The 19,519-nt window shown below is 34.8% G+C and overlaps 1 protein-coding gene across 2 annotated transcripts in view; it reads left to right on the top strand.

The window, feature by feature from the left end:
• The window catches only part of LOC120081788 (SNF1-related protein kinase catalytic subunit alpha KIN10-like), a 96,943-nt gene extending 78,469 nt beyond the window's left edge, over positions 1–18,474 (top strand). For both annotated transcript variants that reach the window (XM_039036950.1, XM_039036949.1), the window contains exons 9-11: positions 10,505–10,624; positions 10,981–11,190; positions 18,356–18,474. In XM_039036950.1, the coding sequence (XP_038892878.1) occupies positions 10,505–10,624; positions 10,981–11,190; positions 18,356–18,469 (444 nt within the window). In that variant the 3' untranslated portion in view covers positions 18,470–18,474. The remainder of the gene's footprint in view (positions 1–10,504; positions 10,625–10,980; positions 11,191–18,355) is intronic.
• The last annotated feature ends 1,045 nt before the right edge of the window (positions 18,475–19,519 follow it).

Genomic DNA, 19,519 nt, shown 5'->3' with positions numbered 1-19,519 from the left:
AAGGAAAAGTCCGTTAATGACTTGATGATTGCCAAGGTCTTTGTGCTTAAAAACATCATTCAAATGACTTTCATTCTATTATAAAGTTGGATAGATGTTCTTGTTATGTTGTTGTCATCGACATAAACCAATAAATCAAGAGAAGTAGTTCAAAAACTTTGAAAAAATAGAGAGTAGTCAAACTTGGATGGCTGGAATTCTTCACCAATCTTCACCAATCTCTCAATCCTATTAAGATTAATGTGTCCTAGTCTTAGGTGCCAAAGTTGGACATTTTTTTAGGAGAAATTTTACATCTTTTATGTTGAGTTACCACAATTTTAAATATTTCAGTGTTATGGAGGGCTTTAGTAGCTAATGGTCTTAACACTTTTAATTTTTTTTCCAGGTCTACTGAATAAATATTGACACCATTCTTAGAAACAAACACTTTATTTACAAGAAAATTAATGCAATATGATTGTTCTAGCAAACACTTTATAGAAATTAAGTTTCTCTTTAAACCAGGAACTACATATACATTTTCTAGTAAAATGAATTTATTCTAGAAAGTCAACTGGAGACCCCCCACTACCACAGCCGAGACGACGTGTCCAGTTTCAACCCGCATCATCATCTCACCAGCATCAAGTTGCCCCAATAATTAATTGATTGAAACGAAGAACAAACATGGTTAGTGTTGCTAGAATCTATAATCCAAACAGAATCATCATTCTTCACTAAACATGTTTCCAATACAAACAAATCAAATTTATCTTGCTTGGTCTTCTTCTTTTCTGCCAAGTATTTGAGGCAGTTCCTCTTCCAATGCCCATCTTGGTTGCAATGGAAATAAATTTCCTTTGTACCCTTGGCTTTCTTTTGAGTAGGCGCCGATGGGTTAGTTTTTCCCTTTCCACCTTTCTTCTTCTTCCATATTTTATTGTCAGAGGAAGAAGGTACAAACTTTGTCCTAGAGGTCGAAACTCTGTAGAACTTCTTAGAGGATGAAGCAACATTTTTTTCACCCTTCTGTCATTTGCTTTTCATCAAGGACTAGAAGGCTGTAGCTTGTTGAGGAGGGTGGTTAAGTTGTAGTCCATCCTATTCAAAATAGCATTGCCTAAAAATGAAGGAAACTTTCAGGTAAAGATTCCAAAATTATGCTAACCTGGCTGGCTTCATCAATGACCAACCCATTCATCTCCACCACGTTGAAATGGACCATCATATTGAGAACATGTTCTCGAACAAATGCCCCTTCTTGCATATGGGCATTGAAGATGTGTTTGAAAGCGTCATGCTTGAGCTGCGTGGATGGTTGTCCAAACATTCCCAACTCCATGTTCACATGGGTGGTGAGCATGAGCTCATGTTTCTTGGTGAAGACTTCAAAAATACTAGCCAAGATGAATGCTCGGGTCTTTTCATTTGCCTATGTCCATCGCTCATATGTTTCTCGAACATTTCGAGCAACATTGGAAGCTAGAATGGGAGGACAGTCCTCTATCAGGACGAAATGAAGGTCATCAATTATTAAAATCGTGTTGATCATGTTTTTCCATGATATGTAGTTTTCGCTAGTTAATTTATTAGTAGCGAGCAAATTAAAAGTAGCAGTAGCCATTGAAACAAATTTTCTCAAACATAAAATTATTTATAATTAGTTTGTTTGCATTAAACCACACAAACAAGCAATCAATTTTAGCAAAATAGTCTAATGTACCCTTCATGACATCTATTTTGCAATGATGTTTCAGTGAGGCAGGACAAAAGTTACCGTAGGGTAATCAAGTGCCCCTTTACGGAAATGAGACATTTTCAACCATTAGACAGAAAACAACACCTTGTCACTGTAATTAACAGTCACCATTGTTTAGTCCAGAATTTGTTAACTTACTTAACAATTCTTGTAAGTGTAACCCCCTCATTTTAGGTTCTAGAGTTTCACCCAATGAGCCAACCTTAGAAAAAAACTTATTGAGACATGAACCTAAAGCAACCCTATCCATTTATGGAGACAGAATAAAGCGTCATGCAAAAATGTCATCCTTTAGGGCGACACCTACGGTGTCACAAGGCCATGCATGAAACTTTACTTCAATCTAATGAGAAAGACCGAGAGATATATTGTCACACGTCCTGCTCCCACTTACTGTAAACACTCTCTTCATTCACCTTGATATTGATCTATACAAATGCCACCTGTAGGGGGATAACTATGGTGCCTTCAGGCCGAGTATAGACCTCACGGTGTGGATTTTAAGGAGAAACGTGAAAATGATAAAATGAAGTATCATATACCCCATTTTCCTCCCACTGAGTGTTTTACCTAGGGTTAATTAAATTAGGAAAAATCCAACTATTGATTTTATCTAAGTGTTTGTTTAATTTGCCTAAAAATAACTTTTGTATTTGGATAGTTAAACAATTTTGATTAAGGTATATTAAACTCTTTGATAAGCTTTAATCAAACTTGCATGCATGTAACAAATCTATCTAATTCACCTTTCCAGGTAAGTTTTCAAGTAGGGTTGTTACGTTTCCGTCAACTTAAATACCCTAGCCTAGACAGAACTCGCCTTAGACAAAAGATCCCTTATAGATATATTTATTACATTGTTAATCTTTTATTAAGATTAATTTAATCCTATTAAACTGATTAAAAGATCAAACTTAAATTCCTAATCTCATTAGAAACGTGATCTTAGGTCTATGTGAATCATATTTTAAAACAATTTTAAAAGATGATTATAACATAAGGTTTGCATGAAATTCTTAATTATTGATTTTAATTTCTAATTTCATATTTGTTATAACAATTTTAAACTAAAAAAATAAATTAAAATCATACATTGCATGCTTTGACAAACTTTAGTAAATCATAGCATTTATAAATTAACCTAAAGTAGTGTTATGCTTCATGGAATTTTATTTCATTACTAACAAATAACAATTATATAGTAAAGTAATGAAACCTACAATAGCATTGAACTATATATTATAACATTTATAATATAAATGATGCATGGATATGCTATTAATCCATGCATACATTAACTATATATTAACAGGTATACTATATGATGCATGAGAATGCTATATAATTTAAATCATGTGTATACATATATTATAACATTTATAATATAAATTGATGCATGAAATTAAATGTATGATCTATTGCGGGATTTAATTCTATATGACATACGATATGACATATACTTAAGTATAAAACATACATCACATGTATATTAAAAATAACAGTTAATGGATCCGGATAGAACACCTAAAATAAATTTTAAAATTAATTATTACAAGAATAAATGTCAACCGGTTCAAATACAAGTGAACTGAGCCTTAAACTGCTCGAACTAGACCAACCAGCCATCGAACCAAACCCAAATCGATCGAAATGACTGAACTGGAGCTGTACCAAAGTGAGCCACAAACCAAACCGGACCATAACCAGTTGGTTCTTTCCGCATTGCAGCTTAATGACACAATGCCCAGCGTTGCAATGCTAGGGCACAACATTGCAATGTTGTAGTACAGTCCTGATTATACTGCTGCAAAATCCCTCGACTCTTCATTGAAATTTGTCCCATCTTCATTAGAATCTCATCGGAAACGCCACAAACGACTTAAGGACTTGTAAATACAGACTCAATAATAATATTATGCCCCAAAACATGGGGTATTAGAAACAAATTTATAAAGAAATAAAGCCATAAATCTATGTATCCTATCCCGAAACATCCATTAACAATACCACATTCATCAAACAACCATTCATCATAGAATCATGACAGAATATATCAATTAAAAATCTCACCATGACTGTAAAAATATTTAGGAAAAAAAAAGAGAATTTGGAATAAAAAAAAAATGGCTATGATACCAACTGAAGGATCCACATTGAAGGGACCCTTGAGTGGAAGCAGATCCCCCAAATCCCTATTTTTCATAATTGAAAATTTTTACAGAGAAAAAGAAAAAATTATGCATTTAGTTTTAAAACATACAACACGCTAAAAGAAATAAATAAATTAGGGTTTCATAAACCCCTACCTTTGAAGAACTCAAAACTTCACATATCCTTTCCCACGAACAATCACGAACTGTGAATAAAAAGGCTAATTGGGCACCACCGCAAGGAAACCTTGATAGTCTCTAGGATGAGAACCCAGGAGGAGTGAACTCTAACTATTTTTTATTATTGAGGAAAGAAAAAGATTGAGAGGATGAGAGATCACAACGGAATTCTATGGAGAGCACGGTACAAATCTTAACTCTGTGTGTTTTTGCAGGAAGAAGAATAACTGACCATTCAGTTTCCCACTTCCACGATTAGGAGAGAAAGAAGTGGGGAGGAAGTAAAAACTTTAATTTAAAATAATTAAATATTAAATATATTTAATTAAATAAGTAATTTAATATATATTAATATGATAACTACCTTATCATATAATATATATTAAACTATATGTTATATCAAATATAACATATAACCTATAGTTTTAATATTGTAACATATACAATATAACATATAGTTTCTTTTCTCTCACTAATGACATTTAATATAAATCACATTTATATTAATTTGAATAATATGAATCCAATTCACATAATTAATATTTGAATCATATTCAAATATTTATTTCCTCTCAAATAAACTTTATATTATAATATATCAAATACATTATAATAATTATATCATAAATAATTAATTTAACTTAATTATATCATATATAGTTAATTCCCTTAATTAATTTAAACAACTGAAATTAATCCAAAAACTGATTCTCATTTAATCCCATTGAGCTACCGAGGGGATCTCATGGACCTGTAGATTGAAGCAGTACATGAATAATTAATTAAACTTTTTAATTAAATTATTCACCATCCGTTAACTGAAGGGCACTCCACTAAAGACCATCAGCTCCACTATTTGCACTACATATATATTTCTGTGTTCATTAAATATAACCAGTCAATAGTATAATGATCCTTCACAAATTGCTCGTAAGTACAACTGGGTCAAAATTACCATTTTGCCCTTGTAGTTACATCTAACTCCTTAAGCACCACTGATTCCTCTAATGAACAAGAAATCATAGTCCAACTATGATCAAATTTCTCTCAGGCTAGGAAAGGATGTGGGGTCACATTGTTTAAACTTTGGAATCAACTCTTGAGAGAGCAATTTATCTACTTGCCTCGACATTGGGGAAGGAGTGAATTCCTTCTTGTGTAATTGTGTTCCTATCTCCTCTATCAGACAAATCCCCAAAATGGTAGGTTTGTTGAGTTGGTGATCTAGACACTCTCACCCATACAAATCAAAGAACCGCTCTCATAGGTAAGAGTTCACAACTCACTCAGGATTTAGGTCATATTACCTATGGTCATCATGGTGAAATGCAAGTCTCTATTATGAACGGCGTTATATAATGAGACTAAACATTTCATGGTTTGGTCTTATACAAACTTCTTTGTATAGAATATCCTTACTCACATGTCTCCACATGAATGATCCGGATCATAATACCTATAAAGTCAGCCATAGTCGTAGTGTCACTAGGATAAGGTAACCAACCTTATCCATATAGTACATACCATTTAGGTTCTCATTTAAAACATGATCCGTCTGTATGTCCATACATACATGTTTAAGCTACAAGATAACCCTAGATTTTAGTTTATTGGTTTGTGGTTAATGCAACTAAGTTTGAAATAAAACATGAAATATTTTATTACATAAATAAAATGTTTGTACATTATAATTACAAACTATAGAACTCTACGAGATTTAGGGCATCAACCCCAACATTATTCATTCTTTGAGTTAGCCCATTCAATTGAGGAGTTTTAGAAGATGTCTTTTGATATTGAATACCATGATTTATGCAATACTCATAAAAAGTTCTATAGTACTCATCTCCATTATTAGTCCTAGTATACTTCAACTTTTTACTAGTTTATCTCTCAACAAGGGCATGAAACTATTTAAACATTTGTAACACCTGATCTTTAGTATTCAAGGTATAAACTCACGTTTTCCTTGGATAGTTATCAATGAACATCACAAAATATGATGCATCTCCAAGTATAATTTATGCATGATCATTTGTACATTTATTCAATCATCATCCTTCAGTTCTATGCTATACTTGACATGTTCATATCATGGACATATTATCAATCATAACAACTTCTTATGGAAACTTTCCTATAACCCACTTTTCCCGCCAATGTGCACACCGACAATTCTTTTCCCACTAGTAATGCTTAGGTAACTTGACTATATTTCCCGTCGGTCGTCACCGACTATTATTTCCTATCGACTGAGGCCGACTATATTTTATCGCCAAACACCTTTTATTAAGCATGCTAACTTATGTAGTCCGAGTATAATCTCAGTTGCCATAGAAATTTCACAAATAATATCATGACAAACAACATAACATCATAAGCATGCATTTTGCACTTACATATGCATTTATCCACATATCAATGCATAAAACTAAGTAAACACTCACCACAAGAAAGTTTTTCCACTAAAATCACCTTGAGAATACCTTATTGAGAATTCCTCCATACCAATGGAAATTTCTCAATTAATACTTGTTATATCAATAAATAATGTCAAAATAGCCAAAATACCATTATATAATGAAAATATCAGCTTACCCTACTCCATTTTAGCCAAAATCCCAAAATTAGCCTTTTTAGAGGTTATTTGGATTGTGGTAGGCAGTTGGGCGTTTGGCAGTAGGAAGGGTGGGTGTGTTGTGCCGCATAAGGGCTGACGCGTTGGGCATGCGTTGCATGGTGGCCTATTGCACTGGGCGTGATGTGTCGCATGAGGGGGGGTAGTTGCATTGGGCTAGCGCGCGGGATGCGTCGAGCGAGGCACGCGAACGGATGCAGCGTGCATCCAGGCTGACTCAATGCCTCACCAACGCAACCTTTGTTTCTTTTGATCTTCAATTAACTTGGCAACCTAATAATTCAAACGTACCACTCTAAATGTGCTCTCAACACAAGATTTTTGGTGATGGTATGAATAAATCCATCTCGCTCAACCCCTCTATTTATAGCCATTCCAAACTCACCTCCATGTGACAACTCAACTCCCATTTGTCTCACTTTGGAGCTGCCAACACTTAGCCTATCCAGCCTAGCCTTGAGTTGTTCTCATCTCAGCTTGCTAGCCAAAATTCCCTTTTTCGCATGAAATCTCCTTCACCCACCTCCGACTTAGGGTGATAAGACTTCTATTGCATGAAATCTCCTTTGTCCACCTTCTATTAGAACTTTGTGTGATCCTCCTTTTGCCACCTAAATTACTTAAACACTTAAAACATATTTCTCTACTTGAATTTTTTAAGACTTATGCTCGTATAACTATTGGCATCTTTCCTTGGAGTTTTTTCATCAATTAGCCTTATCGTTTATCCTTAACACATAACAACTTACCCTTTCTTCATCAAAGTCCCATTTAGCCATCGCATGAGTCAGCCATCACCAACACATACGGTGTCTGCTCACCCTTGACGCATGGCATACTAGGTATGCTTGCTCGGCCTACTAAGCATGGACGCACGGTACTGACCATCGACGCATGGGTGTGCTGCCTAGGGCTTGTGCACTTGGTCACATAGGCGCTTCGGTCTAAGTGCGCTCGGTCACATAGGCATGTCTCGCCGCATGGGCGAGCGCTTGGCATAAGGCATCGACGCATGGTTGCTCGGTAGACTCGGCAGCGCTGGACGCATAAGATGGGCATCTGGCTTGCCCGTTCGATGCATAGGTAGGGTGTTCGGCATACATGCTCGAGCATGGCCTTTGCACCTAGCATGCTCACTCGACGCATGCCTCCAACGGATGCCCTGCTTGTGTCCGCATGCCCTTGCGTTTGTTGTATGCAAGCCCTTGGGCATTTTTCAAGTCTTCTTCCTTCCATCCTCCATGCACTGTTACGTTCAACATATTTAATCCTCCCATATGCGTTTGGTCTTTTGGTCACCTTTTTGGATAATTTAGTATTAATGTTTTCCAGTCTTTGCCCCAATATCCTTACTTAGGATTTTTCTTCTCTATTTAACCTCCCACTTTAGATTTAGTGTTAGGGTCTTACACTCTTTATATCAGAAAGATGATTTATCTTGGATAATATCTTCAAACCCTTGCTAATGTATTTGAGTCTTTTATGCCATAGGTCAAATCTCGCTTCATCATCACTATATTTATATCACAATCAGTAATCTTAGCCTCCATATAATACATTGAAGAATATTTCTCTCTCTTAGAACCATATATCCTTTAGTAAGCTTTCATTTGCCATTATAGAAGGTAATGTAGAAAGCTTCTTCATCAAGCTTACTTGTAGAAATTAAATTCATATGAATATCAAGAATATGTTTCACATTCTCCAGAATCAACTTAGAAGCATTCTTGTTCTACAAGTGTACATCTCTGATGCCAAGTGTTTCTTATTGATCCATCATTATCCATCCTAACACTATCAAAATCACAAAGTATATAGGATGCAAAGAAATCTCTCTTTGATGTTACATGAACTAAAGCGCCACTGTCAATCACCCAAGCACTCTGTTGTGTAGCAAGATTTATAACATCACCGTCGAATAAAAATGTAAAATTCATTGGTGGCTACAGTGATTGTGTCTACATCATTGTTATCATCATGCTTCTTTTCTTTACTGTCATCATTTTTATTTTTCTTTTTAAATTTTCGACAATGCTTCTTTATATGGCATTTCGCACAATAGTAATAACACTCAGCATTTGCAAACCGATAACTCTTACTTTTACTTTTGTCTTTACCTATCGGACCTTTTCTCTTACTCCTCTCCTTTTTTCAGTAATTTCTTACGGTAAAAGATCTCACTTGAAGTGGCAACCCATTACCCACTGTATTTAATTATAGGTAGCTCCAAAAGAAATCTCCACCATCTAGATTGAAGATCCTCGTGTCAAGAGCACGTTGTCAAAATTTCAACTCGATCATACCACAAATTGACCCCAAATGGCAGAAAAACATTGTTGTTTGGAATAAAGTTTTCTTCAATTTTCTCCTGTCCGTTTTTGAAGTCTCTCAATCTATGCTGGCTATTTAAGGTTTTAAAATTAAAACCTAATTTTGGCCATATGAGCCTTTAATTGGCCTTTACCACTAAGTGAAATAACCCATCAATTCTCAACGTCCTATAATTGATAACTCTCCATACCTATTGGATATCAAATAAACACAGCGGGAATAGTTGGATTGGTGAGAAGGCAAAGTGGAGGTAAAATGTACATAACTAAAGGACCTTATCATAGAGTAATTAGTTGGTTCGCCAAAATGTCAAACATATAGAGTCTGCCAATGTAAAATAGAAAACAATGTATAGTTAATTAAGAATGCAAAATAGTGAGAACACAATTACTCCCGAACATAATGGAAACTCAAGACTAAAAAATACAAGGATCAGACAACATTCAACGAATGTTGATGCTTCTGTTCAACAATCATATTTTGCTCAAGATGGAAAATACATGAGAATTAATGTATAACACCTTTGGAGTTGAAAGAATTCGCGAAGGCTAACTTGGGAGTATTGCGATCTAAACTGCTTGATATGCACAAACTTATTATCAAGGTAAAAATCAAGAAGCAATAAGTATGACTTCGCTATCAACTTTAATCATAAAAATCCAAATAGAACATGAAACGTCATCCACAATAGTAAAAAAATAAAAATATCGATATCATACTTGAGAAGTAAATTGAAATGACACCAAATGTCACAATGTATTAGTTCAAAGACACGGGAAGCAATTTTATTCATGGACAAAAGGAAAATATGCTTTTGGTTAGCAAAAGGACAAACAATAGAAGAACAAGAAGGCACCATGAAGCTAATAGCGCTTATCCATAATATGGCCTTGAATATTGATCAAAAGTGTGAAAACAAGCCAATAATGCCGTTCATTTTGAGAGTTAGAAGATTGAGATTTTGAATTAAAGACAGAGTGATTCGAACCACAGACTGCATCGTCACTAGCATGTCCATATGGCAGTTGAGCCATACTCATTTCGGCAAGGAGTTAATAAGACATAGATTAATTATTTTAATTGTGGAGCCCACGAACTACTTGGGACAAACAAGAAGTCACGTACCTCCTACTCCTTCGACCAAACATGTTCTCAAAGTCTTAAATTAGTTTCTAAATAGTACATCTCTAAGAAACATTGGTTGCTAGTTGATAAAAATGTTTTATACTTGGGAATCAATGAGAGCCGATTAGTATCAAACAACAAAGGACCAAATAGTATTCACAAGTTAATCCTCAATGACCAAACATAGAGCAAGTAAACCTAAATCCAATTCTCAAAGACAAAAAAAAGCCTTCACAAATGAGAAACTAAATTCAAATATCAATGATTATTTCATCTTATGTTTTGCAAAATTTACTTTTGAGTTTGGAGTGTCAACCTCAAAGCAATGTTATTGTTTAGGAACCTAAGCAAATGAATCCAATTGTTGGCGCACTACCTTCTTTTGAACGTATGCATAATCAAGTTGTGGCTGTTGCACCTCAAATTCCTAATAATGGGAAGTGGGCTCTTGGATTACAGGTTTGTCTTCCGCAACTTAATATTTTATATTGTAATGTTTCTAAATTAAAATAAAAATTATCTATATCATAAGTGATTCAAAGGTGTGTTTAATTTAACTATGAATTTTGAGTGTTTAATAATTAATCAATCCTTAATTTATATAATTCTTAAAATTTCTTCAAAAGTCATCTACTTCATCTTTACCATCTTGTCGTGCTTACCATCGCCTTCATCGGTCAATTCTAGCCACCACTTTCGATAACTATCGCCGACAACCTCTAGCTACCAAATCAAACTTATCTAGAAAAAAAACTTATCTAGAAAAAAACTATCATGACTAAAATGACCCAATTTTGTTGTGTGTTATTTGATAGGCTAAAGCACATCCACGTGATATAATGATGAAAGTGCTTAAAGTGTTGCAAGAATTGAATGTGTGTTGGAAGAAGATTGGTGAATACAACATGAAATGTAAGCTAACATCTGATACTATAACACATCACCAAGACATGCCTAATCATTCAATCATGTTGAAGGTCAATCATGTCACTATATTCCAAAATGTGGTCAAGTTTGAAGTTCAGGTATATGCCCTAATTTCACATCCTCATTTGAATTCGTCATTTATGTGAAATGGTCTTCTTATATATCATTTTGATTTTTTTTTTTAACTTTTTTATTTGAGTTGTTTTCAAATATTAGAAAATAAATCAAAATATTGATAAATATAGTAAAATTTTACTGTCGGTCTACGATAGATCACAATAGATCGGAATAGACTACTATTTGTGTTAAACAGAAGTAAAATAAACTTAATTCGATTACAAATTTTGTAACAAACCCAACTACCTTTAAATACTCTACATAACTAATTTTTTAATGAGAGAGAGCAATTGTAATTGAGTGATTACACTATCTTGAAGCAATCTTGAATAAAGAAAACTCCGTCAGCTTCTCCGTGGACGTAGGCCTCCCTTGGCCGAACCACGTAAACGATCGTATTCATCATCTTCTTTTTATCGTCTTCCTCTTTATATAGCCCCCTGACCCAAACAATCGTGTAGCTTTAGCAAACAATCGTTTAGCTTTTACCCAACGATCGTTTACTTCTGCAAGCCTCATCGTGTAGACGACCATCGTTTAGACAACCTTCAGTAAAGCTTTACCATCTAGACGACTCCTGCCTTATCGTGTAGTCGACCCTTGCTTTACCTCCATCACCTAGACGATCGAAGACTCCTCACCCCTGCAAATTCTAGCAGCCTCCCGACATTTCTCTCTTTTCGTTTCTCTCGATTCTTTCTCAGCGAAAGGAAAAGAAAAGATAAGTCAGTCCAAGGGTTTTTTCAGCAGAGGTTTGTGATTCTAATCACAGCCATTGAAGTGTAAGACCGAGATCATACGTCACCCGGTTTGTACATCCTGCTCACGACCTAACATTTGTGTGAAGCATCGAGGGGTATTCGATATTCGTGTAAGGGCCTTCGTTCACTCTCGACCCGAAAAGACTTTGCAAATCCGTCTTATGTTCTGTCTACTTCCGCATTTCAAGCCCAACAAGTGGTATTAGAGCCTGCAAGAATGCTTCAAGATTAGTCAAGATTCAAAGAAGCAATAATCTTGAAGTCTTTCAGTCGAACTTTCAATTTAGAAATTGCAATATCAAGGTACGACATCGAGAAATTTGATGAAAAATGCGACTTTAGTCTGTGGAAGGCCAAAATAAAGGCTATCTTAGGACAGTAGAGGGCACACAAGGCCTTAGATGATCCGGCAAAGCTGCCAAGTACAGTGATAGAAGAAGAAAAAGAATATATGGAGCTTACTATTAATAGAACACTCGTTTTAAACTTGTCTGATAATGTCCTACGACAAGTAATCGATCAGGAGACAACCTACAAAATGGAACAAATTAAATGAGCTTTATGAGACAAGGAATCTGCCTAATAAACTTTTCCTAAGGGAAAGGTTCTTTACATTTAAGATGAATGCATCGAAGTCATTAATAGAGAACTTAGATGATTTCAAGAGAATTACAACTGAGTTTAAGACTCAAGGAGAAGAAATCGGGGCAGACAATGAAGCATTTGTGCTTCTTAACTCATTGCTAGAATCCTACAGAGAAGTGAAGACAGCCCTGAAGTATGGGAGAGATTCCATTACTACTAATATCATTATTTCTGCTCTTAAAATCAGAGAAATGGAACTCATTACACGCAAAGAAGAAAAATCTAATGCATAAGGCTTGTTTGTTAAAGGGGAGTCAAAACAGAATAACAAGGAGAAAGGCAAACAAAGCTCAAATGATGAAGGAGGAAAAGAGAAGTTCAAGATCAGTTGCAAATATTGTAAAAAGCTTGGACATTTGATCAAAGACTGCAGAACGCTCAAGTGGAAAAATGAGCAGAAAAATAAACAATCTCGGCCATAACCCAAAGTCCAACCAAACCAGTCAGGTGAAGCCTCAGTTTGTGAAGATTCTTAATTTTATTCTTATGCTTTGGCTACATCTAATTGTTGGGCAGAAGAAGCAAATAAGAACATACATTGGGTTCTAGATTCAAGGTGTTCATTTCACATGACACCTCACAAAGGCTGGTTCAGTACCTACAGAGAATTGGATGGAGGTTCAGTCTACATGAGAAACAATAACTCATGCCCAGTGGTCGGGATTGGTTCAGTCTCATTGAAGTTAGAAGATGGAACAGTCAAGCTCTTAAGAAATGTCAGACATGTGCCTAAGCTGAAGAGAAATCTAATTTCACTAGGCGTGCTTGACTCTATTGGCTGTGAATACCGAGGCAAGGAAGGATACTGTGAAGTGTTGAAGAATAGTAAGCCTATCCTTAGAGGGGTGAAGATAAATGGAGTGTATGTAGTGCAAGGTGTTCATCAAGTACACTTAGCCTTGTTTATGACTTATAATCAGCCTACTGAAGGAGACCTATGACACAAAAGACTCTCACATCAGTGCCAAAGGTCTATAAGCTCTAGCCAACCAAGGTATTCTACCTAAGGGAGTATATTAGAGTTTATCCTTTTGTGAACATTTTGTAATAGGGAAGGTTACTAGGCAGAGCTTTGTGAAGGCACAGCACACAACCAAGGCCATCCTAGACTATGTGCATTAAGACCTATGGGGTCTTTCACCTTATCAATCATTGAGTGGTGCCAAGTATTTCCTTATATTTTTTTATGATTACTCAAGAAAGAGTTGGATCTATTTCCTTAAATCTAAGGATTTAGTGTTTGAAAAGTTTAAAGAATGTAAAGTGATGGTTAAGAAAATGTCTAACTATCATATTAAATGTCTTAGAATAGATAATGGGCTTGAATATTGTGCAGAAGAGTTCAATGTTTATTGCAGACAGTAAGGCATATTAAGACACAAGACAGTTAGGCATACACCCCAGCAAAATGGGGTAGCAGAAAGGTTAAACAGAACAATAATGGAGAAGGTCAGAAGCTTACTATCTGATGCTATACTACCTGAGAAGTTTTGGGCAGAGGCAGCTTCATATACAGTCTATACACTGAATAGATGCCCTCATGCATCTCTTAACCTTCTAACTCTTGAAGAAAGATGAACCAAGCAGTCTTCTAACCTGAATAACCTGAGGGTATTTGGCTGCACTGGCTATGTTCATCAGAGTAAAGGGAAGGTTGATGCCAGAGCTGTGAAGTATATGTTTTTGGGCTTCACAGAAGGTGTTAAGGGGTTTAGAATGTGGCACCCTATTGAGAAAAGATGCATAACTAGTAGAGATGTGATTTTCAGGGAAGAAGAAATGTATATGCAGAAAACTATTCCAAATGTTTCAGTACCTCAAGCGAAGAGTGATACAATTGAGGTGGAGCAAGTTCTAGTTCCTACTTCTGATCCTTCAAGCTCTGAATCACACTTTGATCAACTACCTCATCAAGAAGAAGAAGTAGAAGATGCTATTATTGATACTGAATAAGAAGAATCAAAATTGAGAAGTTACTGCCTAGCTAGAGATAGGCAGAGAAGAAACATTGTCCCACCATCAAGGTATGAAGACTACTTAGCTTTGAATACTACTGATTTGTCTAATGATGCAAAACCCTCAACCTTTGAGGAAGCAGTCAGTTGTTCTAAGGCTAAGATGTGGACAGAATCTATGAATGAAGAGATTGATTCAGTGGTGAGAAATAATACATGGGAGTTAACATCCTTGCCAAAAGGATGCAAACCAATTGTATCAAAATAGGTGTACAAGCTAAAGGAAGGGTTCTCTAACGATCAATGACCTAGATTTAAAGATAGATTGGTTGCTAAGGGCTTTACACAGAGGCTAGGTGTTGATTTTAATGAAATTTTTTCTCCAGTGGTTAAACAGAGATCTATCAGATTACTATTGTCGATTGTGGCTCAAAACAACCTAGAGCTGGAGCAACAAGATGTCAAAACAACTTTTCTACATGGCTTCCTAGAGGAAGTTATATACATGAGCCAACCAAAGGGATATGAGGTCAAAGAGAGGGAAGATTGTGTGTGCCTACTAAAAAAATCTATCTACGGCCTCAAACAGCCCCCAAGATGCTGGAATAAATGGTTTAGCGAATTTGTTCAGAAGAATGGTTTCTACAGAAGCTCCTATCACAATTGTGTTTATATAAATACAGAGTCCTATACTCATCCTATCTACTTGCTTTTATATATGGATGATATGCTTCTAGCAAGAGCAACAATGAAAGAGCTGAACAAAGTAAAAGATCTACTAAAATCAGAGTTCAAAATGAAAGACATGGGAAATGTAAGAAGAATACTTGGTATTGACATTATTAGAAACAGAAATACAAGTATTCTAAGCATTGATCAGTCACAATGCTGCAGTAAATTGTTGAAAATGTATCCGATGACAACAGCAAAAGCAGTGACTACTCCAATAGCCAACCATTTCAAACTTTCAGCAGAGAATTCACCTAAAGATTCAGACATTGAGCATCAGCAAATTATGTCAACAATTCCTTATTCCCAAGCTGTGGGAAGTTTAATGTATTTAATGGTGTCCACAAGACTTAACATAGCCTATGCTACTAGCCTAGTGAGTAGATACATGGCTAATCCAGGTAAGAGGCACTGGGAGACTACAAAGTGGATTATGAGGTACCTAAATGGTACTACTAATGCTAAACTAAAGTACCAATAGCTATCAGATAGTGAACCAGAGCTGGTTGGTTATATAGACTCAGATTATGTAGGAGATCTCGACAAAAGGAGGTCATTATCGGGGTATATCTTCCTATTTGGAAGATGTGTCCTAAGCTGGAAGGCTACCTTACAATCAGTAGTAGCTCTTTCTACTATTGAAGCAGAGTTCATAGCATTATCAGAACCAGTGAAGGAAGGCTTATGGCTAAAGGGTCTCTTAAGTGATTTCGGAATTAAACAAGACACAGTGAAGATCTTTTGTGATAATCATAGTACAATTCATTTGTTAAAGCATCCACGGTACCATAACAGAACAAAACATATTGATGTGAAATATCATTTCATACGACAGAAGATAGAAGCTAAGCAGATTGAAGTTCTGAAAGTTCATACCTCAGAAATGCCTCCGACATGTTGAGAAAAACAGTCACTCAGCTCAAGCTCCAGAAGTGCCTTGATATAATAGGGTTTGAGCTGAGAGAAAAAGGTTAAAGCAGAGAGACAGTCAGATCAGAGAAGCTGAAGTTCATTTCAAGGTGGAGATTGTTAAACAGAAGTGAAATAAACTTCATTCGATTACAGGTTTTGTTACAAACCTAGCTACCTTTAAATACTCTACATAACTAATTTTGTAATGAGAGAGAGAGAGCAATTGTAATTGAGTGATTACACTATCTTGAAGCAATCTTGAATAAAGAAAACTCCATTAGCTTCTCTGTGGACGTAGGCCTCCCTTGGCTGAACCACGTAAACGATCATGTTCATCTTCTTCTTCTTATCGTCTTCCTCTTTCGTATACCGTCCTGACCCAAACGATCGTTTAGCTTTTACCCAACGATNTTCTTCTTCTTATCGTCTTCCTCTTTCGTATACCGTCCTGACCCAAACGATCGTTTAGCTTTTACCCAACGATCGTTTACTTCTACAAGCCTCATCGTGTAGACGACCATCGTTTAGACGACCCTCGTCTAGATGACCTTCAGTAAAGCTTCATCGTCTAGACGACTCCTGCCTTATCATCTAGTGGACCTCTGCTTTACCTCCATCGCCTAGACGATCGAAGACTCCTCACCCCTGCGAATTCCGGCAGCCTCTCGGCGTTCCTCTCTTTTGATTTCTCTCGATTCTTTCTCTGCGAAAGGAAAAGAAAAGATAAGTCAGTCCAAGGGTTTTTCCAGCAGAAGTTTGTGATTCTAATCTCAGCCATTGAAGTGTAAGGCCGAGATCGTACATTACCTGGTTTGTACATCCTGCTCACGACCTAGCTTTTGTGTGAAGCATCGAGGGGTATTCGATAGTCGTGTAAGGGCCTTCGTTCACTCTCGACCCGAAAGTCTTTTCAAATCCATCTTGCGTTCTGCCTGCTTCTGCATTTCAAGCCCAACAATTTGTTTCTATCTATGTCATGATAGATACAAATAGTAGTCTATCGTAATCTATCTTAGATTGATTGTGATATTATGTTATTATTTGTAAATATTTTTAATAATTTTATCATTTAAAATAATTTTTCTTTTTATTTTATATTTTTCTACTTGTCATGATAGGGTTCAAGTAGGTAACAATAAGTAAACAGGCAAATACAAAAAATATTGTTTGCTTCTTTTAAACTTTCTCTATTTTGTATTACATGGCAATACATTTCTTGACATCTTATGGCAGTTTTCGGCTGTCAAATAAAATTTAATCATGACATTTTTCAATTGTCATAATAAATTATTTTATCCCAAGTAAACATTGGCAATGTAAATAAGTAATAATAAGATATACATATACACACAAAATAGTTCTACAAACAACTTTCCAAAATAAAAGTAATAGTTGAAGATTTGAATTTAGATATCCAACATGATAATCATTTTATTTTTTGTTTTTAGATTTTTAAATTAAATATATTTTTTCCTTTCTTATAATGATTCGTAACTTTCTTAATTAAAATGATTGAATTCTTAGTCAAATTTAAAAAACAAAAACAAAATTTCTATAAAAAATTTCTTAATTCAAATTTACTAGCTACTTTTTTTAGTTTTCAAAATTTGTATTGGTTTTTTAAACAATTGGTAAAAAGTATATAATAAAAGAAAAATTTTAAGGTGGAAATAGTATCTATATGTGTAATTTTCTAAAACAAAAACCAAAAACCAAATTGTTTACCAGATGGGACGTTAGTTTCTAACTTTTTTTGTTTTTGTAAACATTTTTTCTACCTCTAAAATTTTTTTATTTATATCTATTTCTTATCAATATCTCCAAAAATCCAAGTCAAAGTTTGAAAATTAAAAAAAAAGAAAAAAGTCTTTGAAAACTTGTTTTTGTTTTTAAAATTTGGTTAAGAATTCAACTATTATACATAAGAAATATGCAAATCATGGTAAGAAATTTAGAGAAAATATATTTAATTTTTAGAAATAAAAAAGAAATGAAATAGTTATTAAACGGAGTGGAGTAATCATCCATACGATGAATTTGACAAAAAAAAATGTTTAAATTTTTGTGTACAACATCAAAAAACATGATGCTAAAGACATATATATAAAATTTCTATTTTCTTTTTTGCTTTTGTTACTGCACAGCTATATAAAGTACAAGAGGAAAGGTATCTACTTGATCTGCAAAGGATTCAAGGCCCTCAGTTTTTGTTCTTGAACCTTTGTGCCACTTTCATATCCCAACTTCGAGTCGTTTAAAGTATGAAAATGCTTCGTTACAAAGTAAAACGCAACAATATAGACTAAGGGCATCTTTGACAATGTTATGTACTTGAGGCATCTACAACAATATTATACCATATTACGTCGTGATGTGTTTACTTTTTTTTGCCCCTTTGAGCTCAATTATGCATCTAGACCTAAATTCAAAGTTATAGAAAATTATGTATGAATATACTTTTATTGGAGATAAATTTGTGTGTTTTGCCTAATTTATTGTGTGATTTAATTTTTAATTGGATTTAGTGACAATTATTGCACCAGTTGGGCAGGAAACAATCTCACCTGAATTCATGTGCCTTAAATGGTGAATTTATTGAATAAATTTAACATTAGTGGAGTACTAACCTCATTAATTCTGACAATGCAGAAGTTGGTCTAAAGGTTTTAGGAACCAGCAAGAGTCATCTCTTCCCTCTCATATTAGGATGATTTAGGTCACCCCACTTCATGTAAGATTGATCTAGAGCTATTATTGGATAGTATTTGCAATGAAACTAGGTCAATTCTAAATTTTGCAGTTTGTAATCCATAACATATTATTTATTAATAAAATAAAAAGTTATTTTATTTATGTCTTATACTTACTTAACTCAATCTAATAAACTAAAATATGAGGTTATTAAATACAACTTGAACAGTATGTGGTTTACATACAGTTTGATCGTGTTCATGTAACAACCTAAAAGGTCTATAGTATATGGATAAGGATTGGATACCTTATCCTAGTAATATTATGGATACGATCCACTTTGTAATTGTTACAAATGTTGTAAGTATTACAAATGATTTGATTCAAGTCAATCATGTATAGATATGTGACTGAGGGTATCTTATACAAAGAGTTTGTATAAGATCGAACTGCGAAATAGTTCATCTTTCTTTGTAAAACCATTGACTAAAAAGATTAATATTTTATAAGATGACCATATGTAATTTGATCTCAATTCTGTATGAGTTATGGACTCCTGACTATGAGGACTTGTCCTTTGATTTGTATGGCTGAGAGTGGCTTGTGTCACTGGCTCA

The sequence above is a fragment of the Benincasa hispida genome, chromosome 7 (assembly GCF_009727055.1).
Source record: "Benincasa hispida cultivar B227 chromosome 7, ASM972705v1, whole genome shotgun sequence".
In the NCBI taxonomy this organism is placed as follows: Eukaryota; Viridiplantae; Streptophyta; class Magnoliopsida; order Cucurbitales; family Cucurbitaceae; genus Benincasa; species Benincasa hispida.
The sequence above is the reverse complement of the archived record's forward strand: the minus strand, read 5'-3'. Positions and strand labels throughout refer to the sequence as shown.